The sequence below is a fragment of the Perissodus microlepis genome, chromosome 2 (assembly GCF_051167445.1).
Source record: "Perissodus microlepis isolate ML-2025 ecotype Zambia chromosome 2, ASM5116744v1, whole genome shotgun sequence".
NCBI lineage: Eukaryota > Metazoa > Chordata > Actinopteri > Cichliformes > Cichlidae > Perissodus > Perissodus microlepis.
In genome coordinates this window covers 4,365,761-4,380,745 of record NC_140462.1, presented here as the reverse complement: position 1 = coordinate 4,380,745, position 14,985 = coordinate 4,365,761, and the positions used below count along the sequence as shown (strand labels likewise).

General features: G+C 42.0%; 2 protein-coding genes across 7 annotated transcripts in view; both read right to left on the bottom strand.

The window, feature by feature from the left end:
* On the bottom strand, window positions 1-9,241 carry apool (apolipoprotein O-like). 2 transcript variants are annotated; one of them, XM_084941211.1, is made up of 10 exons: window positions 8,632-9,241; window positions 7,883-7,981; window positions 7,678-7,803; window positions 7,100-7,154; window positions 6,005-6,103; window positions 3,444-3,535; window positions 3,234-3,344; window positions 2,648-2,870; window positions 2,293-2,505; window positions 1-675 (listed from the first exon to the last, which is right to left on the bottom strand). In XM_084941211.1, exons 1-10 carry the CDS (start codon window positions 8,641-8,643, stop codon window positions 587-589), a joined length of 1,119 nt encoding a protein of 372 aa, XP_084797337.1. In that variant the 5' UTR covers window positions 8,644-9,241; the 3' UTR covers window positions 1-586. The 2 variants fall into 2 exon arrangements, with proteins under 2 accessions (XP_084797337.1, XP_084797330.1); XM_084941204.1 differs by having other exon boundaries at window positions 2,293-2,508; window positions 8,632-9,240.
* Window positions 9,242-9,933: 692 nt separating this feature from the next.
* The window catches only part of LOC146392081 (connector enhancer of kinase suppressor of ras 2), a 64,177-nt gene continuing 59,125 nt past the window's right edge, over window positions 9,934-14,985 (bottom strand). For all 5 annotated transcript variants that reach the window (XM_084941131.1, XM_084941147.1, XM_084941165.1 and 2 more), the window contains 2 exons: window positions 14,327-14,589; window positions 9,934-12,911 (listed from right to left, as the gene is read on the bottom strand). In XM_084941131.1, coding sequence (XP_084797257.1) covers window positions 12,702-12,911; window positions 14,327-14,589 — 473 coding nt within the window. In that variant the 3' untranslated portion in view covers window positions 9,934-12,701. The remainder of the gene's footprint in view (window positions 12,912-14,326; window positions 14,590-14,985) is intronic.

Below are 14,985 nucleotides of genomic sequence, written 5' to 3'. Positions count from 1 at the left end.
TGAATTCATGAAAAATATAGATTTATTTGAGTTCCATAATTAACAAGTGAGGACAATTTCCTGTGTTAGCGAGTGAAACAGCACTAGTCCATCTTGTAATCACCACGAGCACATGTGCAGATTTTTCAGTTCACCAACACACTGGGCTAAATTACAATAAATAAAAGCACGCTGCATTCATGACTGTGAAAGTTGGAGCACAAAAAGCCAGTATTTGTTAAATGACACAGAAAATTTCACAATCTGCCATTTGGGGTATAAAAGCTTGTAAATAGTAGTGGGTGGTTTTTTTTGTTTGTTTTTTATTCCAGTTTTCTGTCCTACGCAAACTGATTCAGTTATGTGTGCCCAGATTCACGGCCTCGCTGCTGCAATGCAAATGTACTGGGATGTTTTCTGTGGAAAAAGCTGATGTGGGCAGACGAAATGAGAATGGAAATGTTGATTAAAGTCTTTCTAACTGCGATTGCTTGCAAAATGGCCTATTTACAACGCATAATGATACAGAGCGTTTGTCAATTAGAGTGAGATATGAGATGGCAGTGTGTGTGGGAATGAGGCTTCTCCTGTGGCTGGCTGCAGTCTCTCAGCTTCGTGTGCTGTACAGGTCTTCATCCTCAGGGCTGGACTGGCCGAAGTCCATGAGAGAAGGGTCGGGCTTGAAACTGGAGCCCTCTGCAGGGCAGCAAGAGAAATGCAAAGCACATAAATAAGAGTTAGATTTGTAGAATTCACTTTTATTAACAGATGAAAACATTAACAGTTGCCGGGTGAAAGTCGCAGGTTTCTGTCGATCTTTATGTTCAGCGCAACAACCAAACGTGCAGAAAAACGTGATGTTTCTTCCTAAAATCGCCTGAATTCCAAGTGATTTGGATGCGTTGGTTCTCAAAAAGTACAAATAAATCAAAACTCTGTGTTTACATAGTAATCCTTTGAGCACTGCGGTACAAAGATTTGGAAAATCTTATGAACAAACTGAGTGTTTAACAAAATCAAACAGCTAGAGTGACTTTTTCCGCACTTGGTTCATGGAAAGAACCTCTGACCTCTGGAAGAAAAGGGATGGGAGACACAGCTAAACTTTTACCAGCTAAATGGAAACATTGAGTTAAAATCTAGCAGAAATACTGAAAAGTATAATGTGGTATAGTTTGGCACAGCCTGTGTTACTATGAGCAACTCATGTTAAAGAATTTATACGCAGAGACAAAGCAGAGATCACTGCGTACATACATTCTGTCAGTTTTAGAGCAGTTTCACCCACATGTCAGCTCCCAGTCAACCTACTGGGACGGCAACCTCCTTTAAACATTTACAAGGAGCTCCAGTTGCTGCTTTGTGGAAGAAGATCTGCAGCAACATGGAACGGGAAATGTATTTTCTTGAAGGAAAAAGCATCCCAAACACATCCTCTTACTGTGATTTCACTGGAGAAAACTGTATTATGCAATATGATATCACTTCTTGGTAAAACTATCTTTCGGTTCAACTTAAAGCCAGGCTGAGCAGACTGTAACTAAAGCCCTGCGATTCTTTTTAAAATGCATATTCCACATACCGAGTGCTGTGAGATGTTACATCACATTCCTCTCTTTTCTTTCACATCACACAGTTTGTGCAGAGTGAGTCAATCCTCAGTATGTCAAACTGCTGTACAGATGTACCGAAAGGATAAGTAAGCTGTGCTGAAGGATGAGATGTGAAGAGTTAAACTGAAAACTAATACAGATTTATATCATGTTAGGAAGTAAACCTGAACGTACTACAGTGACAACAGAATCCAAGTCCCAGGTAGCAGTGATAATCATAATAATAACAACAACTATGTAGAACACAAGACCCACAACGTTTAGGTCCCCACATTTAGGTAACCACATCTTTCTTAGAAGAGGTCGAATGTGCGAGCATCAGGAAGTGAAGGCTCACTATGTTTGTCTGCGGGCTTAAAAAGAAAAAAAACATTTGTTTGTGCTGGTCTACTGTAAACACCCAAACAAGAGCAAAGGTACATGTGCAGAAAGTGTTAAAGTACAACCAGTAACGGTTTTGTGTTGGTGTGAGTGTGGCGACTGGTGTCTCATTAAAAGCAGCAACTCCTCCATGCTATCTGACTCGACTAATTGACATTTCAGGGTAGAGGAAATGTAAAAGGTTAGCGGCACACGTTAAGTGTAGAGTAAGAGCAGCGGAGTGATGATTAAAGCATAGGTCCTCTGTTTAGGTTATCATTTCTTCTTATTTTATTTACTTATCAACCTTTCGCTCTTTGACATGAACTATTTTTGGTACCTGTGGCCTCACTGGAAGCCTCTGGAGTAGATGTTTCTTCAGAGGAAGATGCCGACTCGACTGGAACGGCCTTTATTGTTTCCGGTCCTGAGCTTGCAGGCTCAGATGGGCTCGTGTCCGTGGATACGTCCCCGGAGGCTTGTTTTCTATCCGAGGCTTCTTCGCTTTCAACAGGGGCCAGCAGCTCCTCTGAGGGAGGCGCAGACACTTTTTCTACTGGCGGAGAATTTGCCAACAGAGCCAGAAAGAGCGGGAATTAAACCACCACTGTCGATATAAGTCTCTGTGTGATTGTGTGTGAAATGAAGAGACGGAGACAGAGAAACAAGACGACAGGGATCAATACTGATAATACCTGTGCTGGTCTCTGTGGGGGCCTGGTTGGGGGATATTTCTGTGGCTGTTACGGATGACTCTTCCTCTGTTATGACAGCAACAATGGGCTCATCAGAGATAGGATCAGCCGATTTCACCTCTGTGTCTGAGATTGTAGAGCTCTGGGCTGAGGTGTCTGTAGTGGAGCTGGGCTGTGAGGTTTCTTCAGCCGCTGGAGGCTCTAGATTTGCCGCTATAGCTGACTAAAAAACAATTAAAAAATCCTCTTTAATGGTGCGTAATTAAAATGTACAATTTTCTTGAATATTTAAGTAATAAAATTTTAGATTTTCACAAAATGTGCCTGAATCACATGTGAGGCACAAAGAGTAAAACTCCACTAACAGTTATGAAAGGCAATGTGTAGGAAAGGAAATGGAATATAACCTATTTACCACACAAAAGGGATTTTTTCTCTGTCAGTAAGCAACACATGTAGAGAAGGGACAGGCACCGAGTGGAAAGCAAGTTACATGAGCTGAACTGCTGTTTAGGTTTTAGTCACACAGTAAAACAGCTTTATAAGTCTTTCTGCTTAAAAACAGTTCGCTTAAAAGTCTGTTAACCTGTGGCTGTGAAGCAGCAGTCTCTTTGGCAACCGGCTCCGCGGAGGCGAGCAGTGAAGACGCTGCAGCACGGCTCCACTGCCCTGCAGCGTAAACCTTCTTTCCCGTCACCTTCGGAGGACAAAAGACAACGCTCGAATTAAACTAGGAAAATATTAACATTTATACAGCGAATTAACAAGATATCCGTGCTTGAGGAAGCAGCGTTACCTTTAACACTGCCACTGCTTGTGCAGGGTAGCACACTGATGCTCCTGCGCTCATCAGGCCCAGCGGGACCGCTAACCTCTTGAAACGAGAGCCTGAAATAAAACATTTTGCAAAGCAAGGCAGCGATCAATACAAGTGGGCAGAGGTTAAGTCCTGGAGGCCAGCTACTAAACTGCTATATCCAGAAAGGTCATGCTCACATAGTGTGTTGCAGCACATTTTGGCCAACACAATGCCCAGGTTAACTTAAAGACATTAACATTTTCATGCACGTTAAATGACTCTATGGTGATAGGAAGAAAGAGTGAGGAAGACAATGTACTGAGAAAAGTGAAACTTCCTCAGAAACTTCTTGTTTCTTGTGGTAAACTTTGGGCAATCGATGATGAGATGATGAGATGATGAGGGGTACTTCAGCTTCACTGGCTGTGGTGTCTAAATCCTGATAATCACAGTGTTATCTCGTACATGAATGGTAAATGGCCTGTATTTGTATAGCGCTTTTACTAGTCCCCCCCTTAGGGACCCCAAAGCGCTTTACACACCCAGTCATCCACCCATTCACACACACATTCACTCTCACATTCACACACTGGTGGAGGCAAGCTAAAGTTGTAGCCACAGCTGCCCTGTGGCAGACTGACAGAAGCGAGGCTGCCATATCATGCCATCGGCCCTTCTGGCCAACACCAGTAGGCGGTAGGTGAAGTGTCTTGCCCAAGGACACAACGACCGAGACTGTCCGAGCCGGGGCTCGAACCGGCAACCTTCCAATTACAAGGCGAACTCCCAACTTGGATTGATGACTCCTTCACCTTTAAACCACATATAGAGAGACTTGTAAAGAAACTGAGACTTAAACTTCGTTTTTTCTTCCGTAATAAACAGTGCTTTTCTTTTGCAGTAAAAAAACGTCTTGTCACTGCAACCTTTTTATCTGTGTTAGATTATGGTGACATTCTGTATATGAACGCTTCTTCTTCATGTCTTCTAATGTTGGACACGATGTATCATGCTTCCTTGAGGTTTATTACCAACTGTAGATATCTGACCCATCACTGTGACTTGTACTTAAGAGTAAAATGGCCTTCTTTGGCCATTAGAAGACAGGGGTATTGGTACACTTTTATTTACAAAGCTATGCTTGGATTGCTGCCTCCTTATATTTGTACTTTGGTCACAAGGACAAATAGTGGTTCTTACTCCTTGTGTTCAAATGATCAGCTGCTGCTGTCTGTTCCCCTTGTCCGCACGGAGTTGGGTAAGAAAGCCTTTGTCCACTCTGCGCCTTTTTCGTGGAACCTGTTACAGAAAGACTGGAAACTGACTGAACTGTTGTCTTTAAATGTTTTTAAAACTAAACTCAAAGGCCTACAGACTGCCTCAATAATGTGTAATTGTTTTGTGTAATTTTTTAACTTTGTTTGTTCGTATGTATTTGTTTGGAAATGTGCTGCCTCTTGGCCAGGACTCCCTTGAAAAAGAGGTTTTTGATCTCAACGGGACATTCCTGGTTAAATAAAGGTTAAATAAAAAATAAACTTTTGAGCCACGATCGCCCCACATGAAAAGGTCACGATAAGATTAAATACACATAAATAAATCTGGAGCGTATGTGCATTTTAAAAAACAAAACAAAAAAGGGAACAGGTGTTCTTGTTAAGAAACAATGCATATCTCTGTGCAAGTTCACATGCATTGTGAGAAGTGTAGAAAATATCTAAAATGTTCATCCCATGAATACATTAAGCAGAAGTTGTAATACTTTATTTCCTGTGTGACTGAAATGAAACTTTCTTCTGAGACAGTCTGAGAGCGTAAAACTAATTCGTGTCTTTCTGAAATGACTTTATATGTTTTTTTCTATGTTCTGCAAAACAAAGAAAAATATTAAATGGTCTAAGAAAGAACGTAAAGTGCTGTGATCCTCACAAGCAGAGCTGGTGTCGCATCTTAACATTCTGGGACTGTTAAAACACACAGCCCAGAGGTCAGAGGTCAGAGCCTGCCAAAGTGTCAAGCCCACTGGACGATAAGTATAAGAAGTGTCCTTAATAAATGCAGTTTGTAGAACAAATACACTGTTGTTGTGACGCAGCGACAGAACAGGAGTCGAGTTTTGCTGATGAGTTTCAAAACATTGCACATACAGCAATGCATGTTTATTGAGACATATTCAACAAATTGCACTTGTTTTTCAGGATTTTCATCTTTAATTTTTCTAGACTGATTTCTAAAAAAGGGAATTGTTTTGATGTCTTGTGAGTTACTTATTCATTAATGTATTTCTAAGCTTACTAAACTTGCTCTATGTGCAGTTCTTGCGTATGCTACGTTTGTTATAGTCGTATGCAATGCTTTTACTGGGTCACATGGGGCTGGAGCCTATCCCACCTGTAATATGGCACAATGGAAAGGTCACCTGTATATTGCAGGGCTAACACAGAGAGACAACCATTCACACTTAGACCAACACTCTTTCAAACATTTTCCTTTATTTAATATGAGAAACTGATTAAAACGTTTCTTGCAGGCCTAAACTGTTTGTCAGGTCGAGTTACCTTTCCGTGCCAAGAACATGCCAAGCAGGCCAGCCACGGTGATGGTGCCAAATCTGGGCAGAAAACCAGGAGGAGGGTCCTTCAGGTAATAGTATAAATCTGAGAAGCAGATAACAGAAATCAAGATGCTGACAAAAATACATTCAGCTTCCTTTAAAGAAAAGGTGTGAACTGTATCACTAAACCATTAAACTGCAACTAAAAAAAAAAAAAACTTTAAATAGATCACTCTCTTCCTCTAATGTCTTACTGTGGGTAAGACTGAAGTACTGAATACATCACAAATTAAATATGTTTCTAAAGGTGCTATTTACATGAAATTCTGACCAGATGTGTGAAATAACCCTTCTAATCCACAAATGCCACAATATCAAACCAAAGATGCCCATACATAAAGTTATGTGTAATAATGAGAAATCACACAGGGAGAAAGTATTGTACACACAGTATCAAACTTCACTGTTGGTATGGCGTTTTGGGGGTGATATGCAGCGCCTCTAGTGCTGCTTGACTCTCAGACAACTCTTCTGATAATTCTTTTCACTCCTCTGTCTGAAATCTTGCAGGAGGCACCTGGTCATGGTCGGTTTATGGTAACATGATGTTCTTTCCACTTTGCTCACTGGAACCTTCACTAGTTTAGGAATTCTTCGGTATGTTTTGCAACAGCCTTGAGAGAGCTCATTGGTTTTACACCTTAGTAATGAGACCCCATCTTATAGGCCATCAGTTGGTGAAGAACCAGCTAATATTAATTTGCACTTTGCACAAGTGGCAGGATTGATTTAAGCCACTGTCATGACTTTCCACGACTTTTTGCACCTCCCTTTTCATGCGTTTGATACTTTTCCCTGTGTCATTTCTCGCTATTACACATAATTTATGGACATCTGTGGTTTGATTTCTTTGCTTGTGTGAAATGGATGGGTTGTTACAGACACCTGGTGAGAATTTCACATCAATAGCACCCCTTGAAATATATTTACTTAGTAAATGTGTGACATGTTGAAAACATTAAATGTCTTATTATTATTGAAATTTTATATTTAGGTGCAATGTAACTAAGACTGTTGTTTGATTCTGGTGTTTACTAACCTTCTCCAGCATGATAAAGATCAATACTTCCCCTTTTCACAGAGATACAGGCACCCTGCAGGGAACAGAAGACTAAACTGAAACCACTACAAAAGTTCATCAAGAACATGCCTGTTTAAGCAACACTGAAACAGATACATGTGAGTCAGTGCTAACTGCTCACCCCCACCCAACAACCCGTGTTTCACAGAATCAAACTGTCAAATCTTCTTGCAGCAAACTTCATGCAGTTTAACTTCAGTTAAACTGCATGAAGTTTCCTGTCTAACTCCTAAACCTGCAAGAATCCTTCCTGCACTGAGCACTTGCAGCATGTGGGATCGTGCTCTGTAAACCACAATGAGCAGCAAAAAGATAGTGGTGTCAACTAAATTCGCAGGTGCAAGATAAGAGTTCTCTGGTGCATTTTAGCTGTCATATGTTTAAATATAAACACGTTTCCACCACCTGCTCGTGTTAAAAGTGCAGAAGAGGATGTGAAAGCATGAGCTACATCAGTACTTGACAGTGAATGTGAATGAGATTTTTTCCCTACATGCAGCTTTACATGTACACAAAGGGGGGAAAAACGTGAATACCTTTACAGCGTGCACAAATGGTAGTACTGTCTCTCTGGCTGTAGTCACTCCACCCTCGATGACCCCTGGACTCTCTGGGACAAACTTACTCTGAGCAGACTGCAACACCGGGTTGTAGATGTTGAGCTGGGGAAAGGGAGGTAGAGAGTTGGTGTGTTATTATGGCTATGAATGGCAATATCCCATACAAATCATGAATACACACCTTTTCTCGAGTAACCAGCCCATCAGCGGGCGCTTCATTCACAGAGTACACACGGAGGGAGGCTATTCCCAGCACAGTCGGGACGGCCACCATTACCACCTGGCAGGAGGGGGAACGTACACTGTAGTTTTAGTCAGTGTGTCAACACCACATCACTATCACAGCTTACTTCGTGGACTTTCAGTGGAAGAATTATTATATATATATATATATATATATATTATATTATTAATTACAACAATACCACCATATATTTCAAAGCATCGCTTTTCCAGTCTTTCAAATATTTATTTATACTGCATTAATGAACTTCTAAGTATACATCCTGAGCTTATTCCCTTTGTTTTGTGTGTACAACTGTTTCGAACTAGTTAAGCTAACTGACATTAAGCGTTACTCTTACCGACTGTGTTTGTGTTGTAGCTTAATGCGGCTCTAGAAAGCTAACAAAGGCAGGGCTGACAGTTATTAAGGTTAAACAGCTGTTACACACTTTTAAAGATGCAACCTCTGCTAAAACCTTCCTCCGTGTATTCTTTTTTAGGAGTCATTCAGCGAAGCTAGCGCAGCACACATAGCTAGCAAAGCTTTTTCGTGCAGCGTAACAACGCCTGAGATGTGACAACCAGAACAAGTAAACATTAGCAGCTGCGGGGCACTTGACGTCAACACACAGTCTACACTTTCATTGAAAAGTCGTTGTAATAAAAGCTAAAAACTTTGCTGAAGACAAAATGACATGCATTCACCTTGGCCGCCATGACAGCGCTCTCCCCCTTCTTCTGTTGGTTACAGCTTCGTTCTAGCCCAAAAAACCCCGCGGTCGGCTACTGCCACCTAATGGGCTGAAGTGGGTATTGCAGCTCGGCTGTGCTATCCTACTCGTCAAGTAAGTCCACATGTTGCTCACCCACTGAGCGGACAGTTGACCTTTGCTTTTGTACATTTGCATGCGTGTAATTAAAATAAAAATAAACTCCTCCTCGCAGTTTCACATGTAAATGAGTTGTTATTTATGTTGCTGAGACATTGCCAGCATCGACCCTGAGGGGGCCACATGTTCCAGCACCACAGGATTTCTCCACATTTAGTTTAGTTTTAATGAAGTGAATATGTATAAGAACATTTACAGTACTACTTAACTTTGTGCTTTAAGATGTGTTCAGTCAGAAATCAACCTATACACACAAAGTTCTGCACCAGAACAGCACAGGTGCACATGTTGCACTGGATTTGATGAAACAGTATCAGTCTAGGAATGAATTTTTGGGTTGCCGGTGAAGCCACTAGATATCTGAGTTAAGGTTTGCAACATTGTTTACAAATGGAAATACATCAGGAATAGCTGCTGATTATGTCTTGCATTTCAACAGCATCCTTCTTTTGCTATTTACTATTTACCTGCAGGCAACCAAAGCCTGCTCAAACCTGTTTTGTTAGTACTGAGAGTACAAGCAGACTACTAATGGAAGCTTCCAGTATCAATAAACCTTCTCTATATTTATATGCCGAATCTGTTTAGGCAATGGTGCACATACTCATTCCAATAGTAAGGCCCCAACAAATGGTAAATGGCCTGTATTTGTATAGCACTTTACTAGTCCCTAAGCACTTTACACATCCAGTCATTCACACACACACACCCTGGGGCGCACTGACAGAGGCAAGCCTGCCGGACACTGGTAGGTAACAGGTGAAGTGTCTTGCCCAAGGACACAACGATCGAGACTGTCCAAGCCGGGGCTCGAACCGGCAACCTTCCGATTACAAGGCGAACTCCCAACTCTTGAGCCACGATCGCCCGGCAAGGCTATAGATCCCCAAGAGATGAATCCAGAATAAAGATTGTCTTTAAAAGAGTGCAGAGAGTGAAAGCCAAGTGACCGCCTGGAAACAAAGCATTTGCCCACCACATTGTAAACTGAAAAAGATGGATAGATGGATGGCACGGGTTGCACAGCATGCTATAGGCTTCCTGCCCTTAACTTGAAACTGTTATTAACTAGAAGACACAGCAAAACTCTTCCAATAAATCAGAGGAAAGGCACACATTAACCGGCCATAGTGCAGAGGATTCAGTTTATTGAAGTCAAAGTTTAACAACTTAGGTTTACAATCTGTATTTTCTGTAATATATATTCATATATATGAAACCAAAAAAGGCTACTTTAGGAAGAATAAATGTAATTTTCTTTCTTTTTTTAATATCGTCTTTAGTCATTTTAATGTACAGAATAACAGTAAGCTAATATTATCCTTGAAAAAGAGCAATATGTTCCTTTTTTTTAATGTCGCAGTGCAACTTACATCTTACACACCTGTGCAATGTACCATGAGGTGTACACCCCTGAAAGAACACACAGTGGAATCTCCCTTTTCGGCCTGTTTCTGCAGGTTTACACACACAAAAAGATTCGGGAGGAATAACACAGTCGGTGCCTACAAATGAAAACTCTCAGAACTCCTTTAATCTACAGTATGTCAGAGCAGCGGTTGGAGAAAGAAGACCAACACTACAGATGACAAACAGAGAGAGGTCTGCAGACTAAAACTGTATTGTAACTCTTCTACAGCTGCGCGTGTGTGTCTGTGTGTGTGTGCGTGCCTGTGTGTGGAAATAGTCAGTCCTTTCGTTGCCAAAGAGAGGATTGGGAGGCACAGGGAAAGTGCTTGCATCATTGAGTTTCTTTGTGTTACTCTCAAATTAATCATTAAAAAACAAACTAGCAAAAAAACAAAAATAAAGAAATAACAGGCAAATAACATGAGCTATATCTCTGGGGCACGTTTGATATTTCACTACAGTGTGACATGATGAAAACTCATGAAGAAGAACAACAGTAAAATATGAAGACTAAGTACAGACAGTGCTGGATGCAGCAGGTGCTACACGTGTCTCTCGGAGTCCTCGACACTGGGGGGCACCGTTGAGTCCTTGGCCTGATATTGCGGATGAAATGATTCATCCCGGTTTCACAGACATTACAGACCGTTTAGTGCAGAGGTTATGACTGCCCAGTATCAACCATATGCTTAGAGGGAATGTCAAATTAGCTTTCACTTTGGAAGCAACTGCAGTGATGTCACTTGGAGTGAGGTGTCAGAAGCTTCTTTAGGATGCAGGTCGGTCTTCTATGTAAGCCAAACATCAAATTATAACCTGCTTCTTGGATGCTAAAGGAGAAGGAAAAACCTCCCTTAACTCTCATGGTACAGTACGTGTCTCTAAACACTGCAGAATGAAAAACAAAGACTTGAAAGCTACGAGCACATAAAGAAAAAGTCATCCTTCAATGGTACTTTTGCATCTATCATGCGCTACGAGTCTAATTACCTTGCAATTGTGAGAAGGAACAAAAAAAGGAACACAAATGATCCACAGTATTTTACCCTGTCCATTCAAATCAGTCCCAGGCCTTTGTCTCATGCAACGCACCACCCAGAGAATGGTCAGCCGTGATGTAAACCAGTAAAGACCATCAGCGACGGCTGTCGGTCGCATCCTATTTGTTCGACTGCTAAACACCCTGCATCTACAGAGTGAAGAGGGGGACACTGCAGAACCTTGGCATAGAATACATCATACTTTACATTATTTCTATGACACAAAACGTAAATAGATTTTATATAGTCTTCTATGTTTAAATATATTTGTAGACTGTACACAAATCTTTAGAAAATGAGACGGCAAATGCTTTTACCTGATATTTGAACAGCAATGGTAATGAGGCCGATGACACGTAGACCCTGTGATGCAGCCGATGAGATATAGAGATATAGAAAGTGCATTCGTTGTAGTGAGTGACTGAAAAAGAACTCTCTAAGCTCTTGCATTCACGGTTTAAGGAAAAAAAACTACGAAAGAAACCAAAAAAAAGTAATAGTAATAAACTTGTTTTGCACCCGCACAAATACATACTCTCTGTCTTCCCTCCGCTACCTCTAGAAGCCTATCACAGTGGTAGTGGAACGCAAACATTTACATCAGTATACACAGCAGTATACACATATACACAAGTCTTTGAGGACTAGAGAAAGAAGTCGCTAAGAAAAGAGAAGGTGATGGAGAGAAACGAGAGGAAGAGAAGATGCCAACAGAACTGCACTCGTTCAGAGGAGCCTCCTTCAGCACATGAATCCGGCCAGCGCAAAGGGGTTCTCGCTGATAAACCGACATTGCTGGCTACCTCTCACAGTCTCACACTTTACTTTCCCCGCACTGTCCCGTGAGATCAGCCTGAAATAACAGTGAGGTCCCTGTAACTCAAAAAGATACGCAAGAGGAAAAAAAACACAGAGAGAAAGGGGGAGAACTGGTGGCTCTGGGTGCAAAGTTCATCAGTACAAAAGTACAGTGCTGTGGTGAAAAGGGTTTTCCTCTGTATTGCTGCTACATAGCTCCCCCTTACCCCTAAAATAAAGCAGAAAAAAGCAAAAGAAAAACCTAGAGAATATAAAAGAAAACATTTGTGTTAAAAAGTCTGTTTTTTTCCCCCGTTTTGCTTGACAAGCGTGTGGTGTTTATGCTGAGATCCATAGACAAAGGAAGATTAATGTTTTCTGTTCAGGCATGCAATTGGCACCCTGTGGGGTCCTCGGGATTATCAAAAGTTCATACACGCAGGTCTCAGACTGTTCCCTCTATGATATTTACACATCTTACAATGTGTGTGTGTGTGTGTGTGTGTGTGTGTGTGTGTGTGCATGCTCAGAGTCGTGACCAGGACAGAGGGTTAGCTAATGTAAAGCTCCGTGTTACTGCGCGCGCGTGTGTGTTTGCGTGTGCGTGTCAGTTCAGCCTTCGCTTCTCGTCTCTTTCTCACACGTGGGTCTCGATGAAGGAGTGCGTGTGGGTCATGAGAGGTGCGGCCAGCGGGGAGAGGTCATCCTGGCCGTTGGTGCCGGGGCTGAGCTGGCAGATGTCTGAGTAGAGCTCGCTGTGCCACTGCTTCCATTCTCTGAAGGTTTGGGAGCACAGGCCAGGGTCCTCCAGGAGGGAACAGATCACTGCTAGCTCCGACTCTTTGGCCTGTAGGAGAAAAGCATTACCGCATTAAATCCTCACGTTGTTTTTTTGTGTAAAAAAAACCAACAACAACCTGGTAACGCGTATAATACACCCTGTGATAAAGGATGTAGTTCCCCTGTAATTAAATGGAAATTCAATGTATTTCAGTTGAAACTATAATGTAATTGCTGTATATTTATCTGCAAATACGGACACTAGAATAAAGGGGTAACATGTCAGCCAAGAAAATTGTACTTACACTGTAATTTTAAGTATAGTGTAAGTATGTAATTCTATGGTAATTTTACAGAAAAACATTATTTCCCCATCTTGCATCGTAAGTATGCTGTACTTTTCGGAGTGTGGGCCGTATTATAAAGTGGGGAAATCTTGCTTTTTTACATTTTTTTTTTCAATTCAATTCAATTCAGTTTTATTCACATAGCACGAAGCATAGAAGCTTCTTCAGTTCTAGGGTCAAATGGTGGAAAGTCCCAGATTTAAGCCCTGTGGGAGTTCCCCCCCAAGAGGGACAATGGACCCCCTAATGATCCTCTACCTAATCACATGAGCCAAGGTGTGAAAACGGGTGTGGGTCACAAGCAGCCAGGGTTTCGGGTGAGCTCATTGTGAAACCTTGCCCCGCCCTATCATGTGATTTCCTGAGGTCAGATGGCCCAGGATGTGAGTGGGCGTTAAGGCGTCTGGGAAGGGATCTCAGAACTGGATTATAGATGGCAGACAGTTGGTGTCGTAAACCACCGCGTCTGTTCAAAGATGGTCGCTCACAGTGGACATAAATGGCTTCTTTCACTCGCTTTTTCAAACCATCTGTCCTCTCTGTCCATAATGTGAACATTGGCATCCTCGAAAGAGTGACCTTTGTCCTTTAGATGCAGATGGACAGCCGAGTCTTGTCCCGTGGGGGTCCATTGTCCCTCTTTGGGGGACACTCCCACAGGGCTTAAATCTGGGACTCTCCTCTATTTGACCCTGGAACTGAAGAAGCTTCTCGGATGAGAGGGGAAACGTCTTCAAGCAACTTAAAGAAGTCCAAACACTTTTCTTTCCAAGCTCCTTAGACTACGACGACCTGGATGACTGAGAACCTTCACAGACTTTTAACAGGCGCCATCTTATTTTGGGTCCATCTTTATTTAAAATTCATCAAGTTGTTGTGCATCAATTAATAAATAAAGACGTTAAAAAATAACGATGTGAAAAGGCAAGATTAATGCATTCCATAATACGCCAGGAGAGGTACAGCATACTTATGATGTAAGAAGGGGAAGTATTGTTTGTTTTTCAGCAACATTTCCATGAAATGACACACTAAGGGGACACGTGACTAAGGGAGTTATGGGTTTACGGGTATTAGAAAGTTTTAAAACATGTCAAATCTTTGTTGCGTTTGTGACAGAAGTTGTTAATGATACCTTCAAGGTGCTACGGAGGGCTCGGACCCGGTGCAGCCTGTCGTTGAGCAGGGGGTCCCTGGCTCTCTGGATGAAACAGCGTCGAAGCTCCTGCCTGCTACATGGTCTAGGGTCTCCTAAAGCTGTCACGTTGGCTTGCTCCAGGGCCCGATAGAGCTGCTCTAGCCCATCCAGCGGCTCGGGCTCGCGGCACTCTGAAACTCGCCGCTCCCGTCCCTCAGACACCCTCCTCTCTCTGCTCTCCACTCTCAGCTCCCGCAGATCTAACGAGACGAGCGGTGAGAGTCAGACCGATCATGTACAACTGACAGTTAGAAGAAAAACTAGCAAACAAAGTTGCATGTCATCCCACGCTCCTCAGAGATATTCTTGTTTTCTTTGGGGGGGTTTTCAGAAGTTAACTGAAATGTTTTTGTCCCATGTCTAGATTTGGATAACTTTATACTAATGTGACACTGTTTTGTCTTTACAAAATAAATAAACGGTGAAGTAAAGAGAATTAGTTAACTCTGATCACTGGCACAAGTAATACTAAGAGCAGTATAAATAGTTTCACATGTGTCACACAACAGGAAAGAGTCTATTTAGATGCATTCATAAAACTGGGAATTCTCAGTGGTTTAGGCAAGAGCTGCCTGGATACAATAAGCAGATTACAG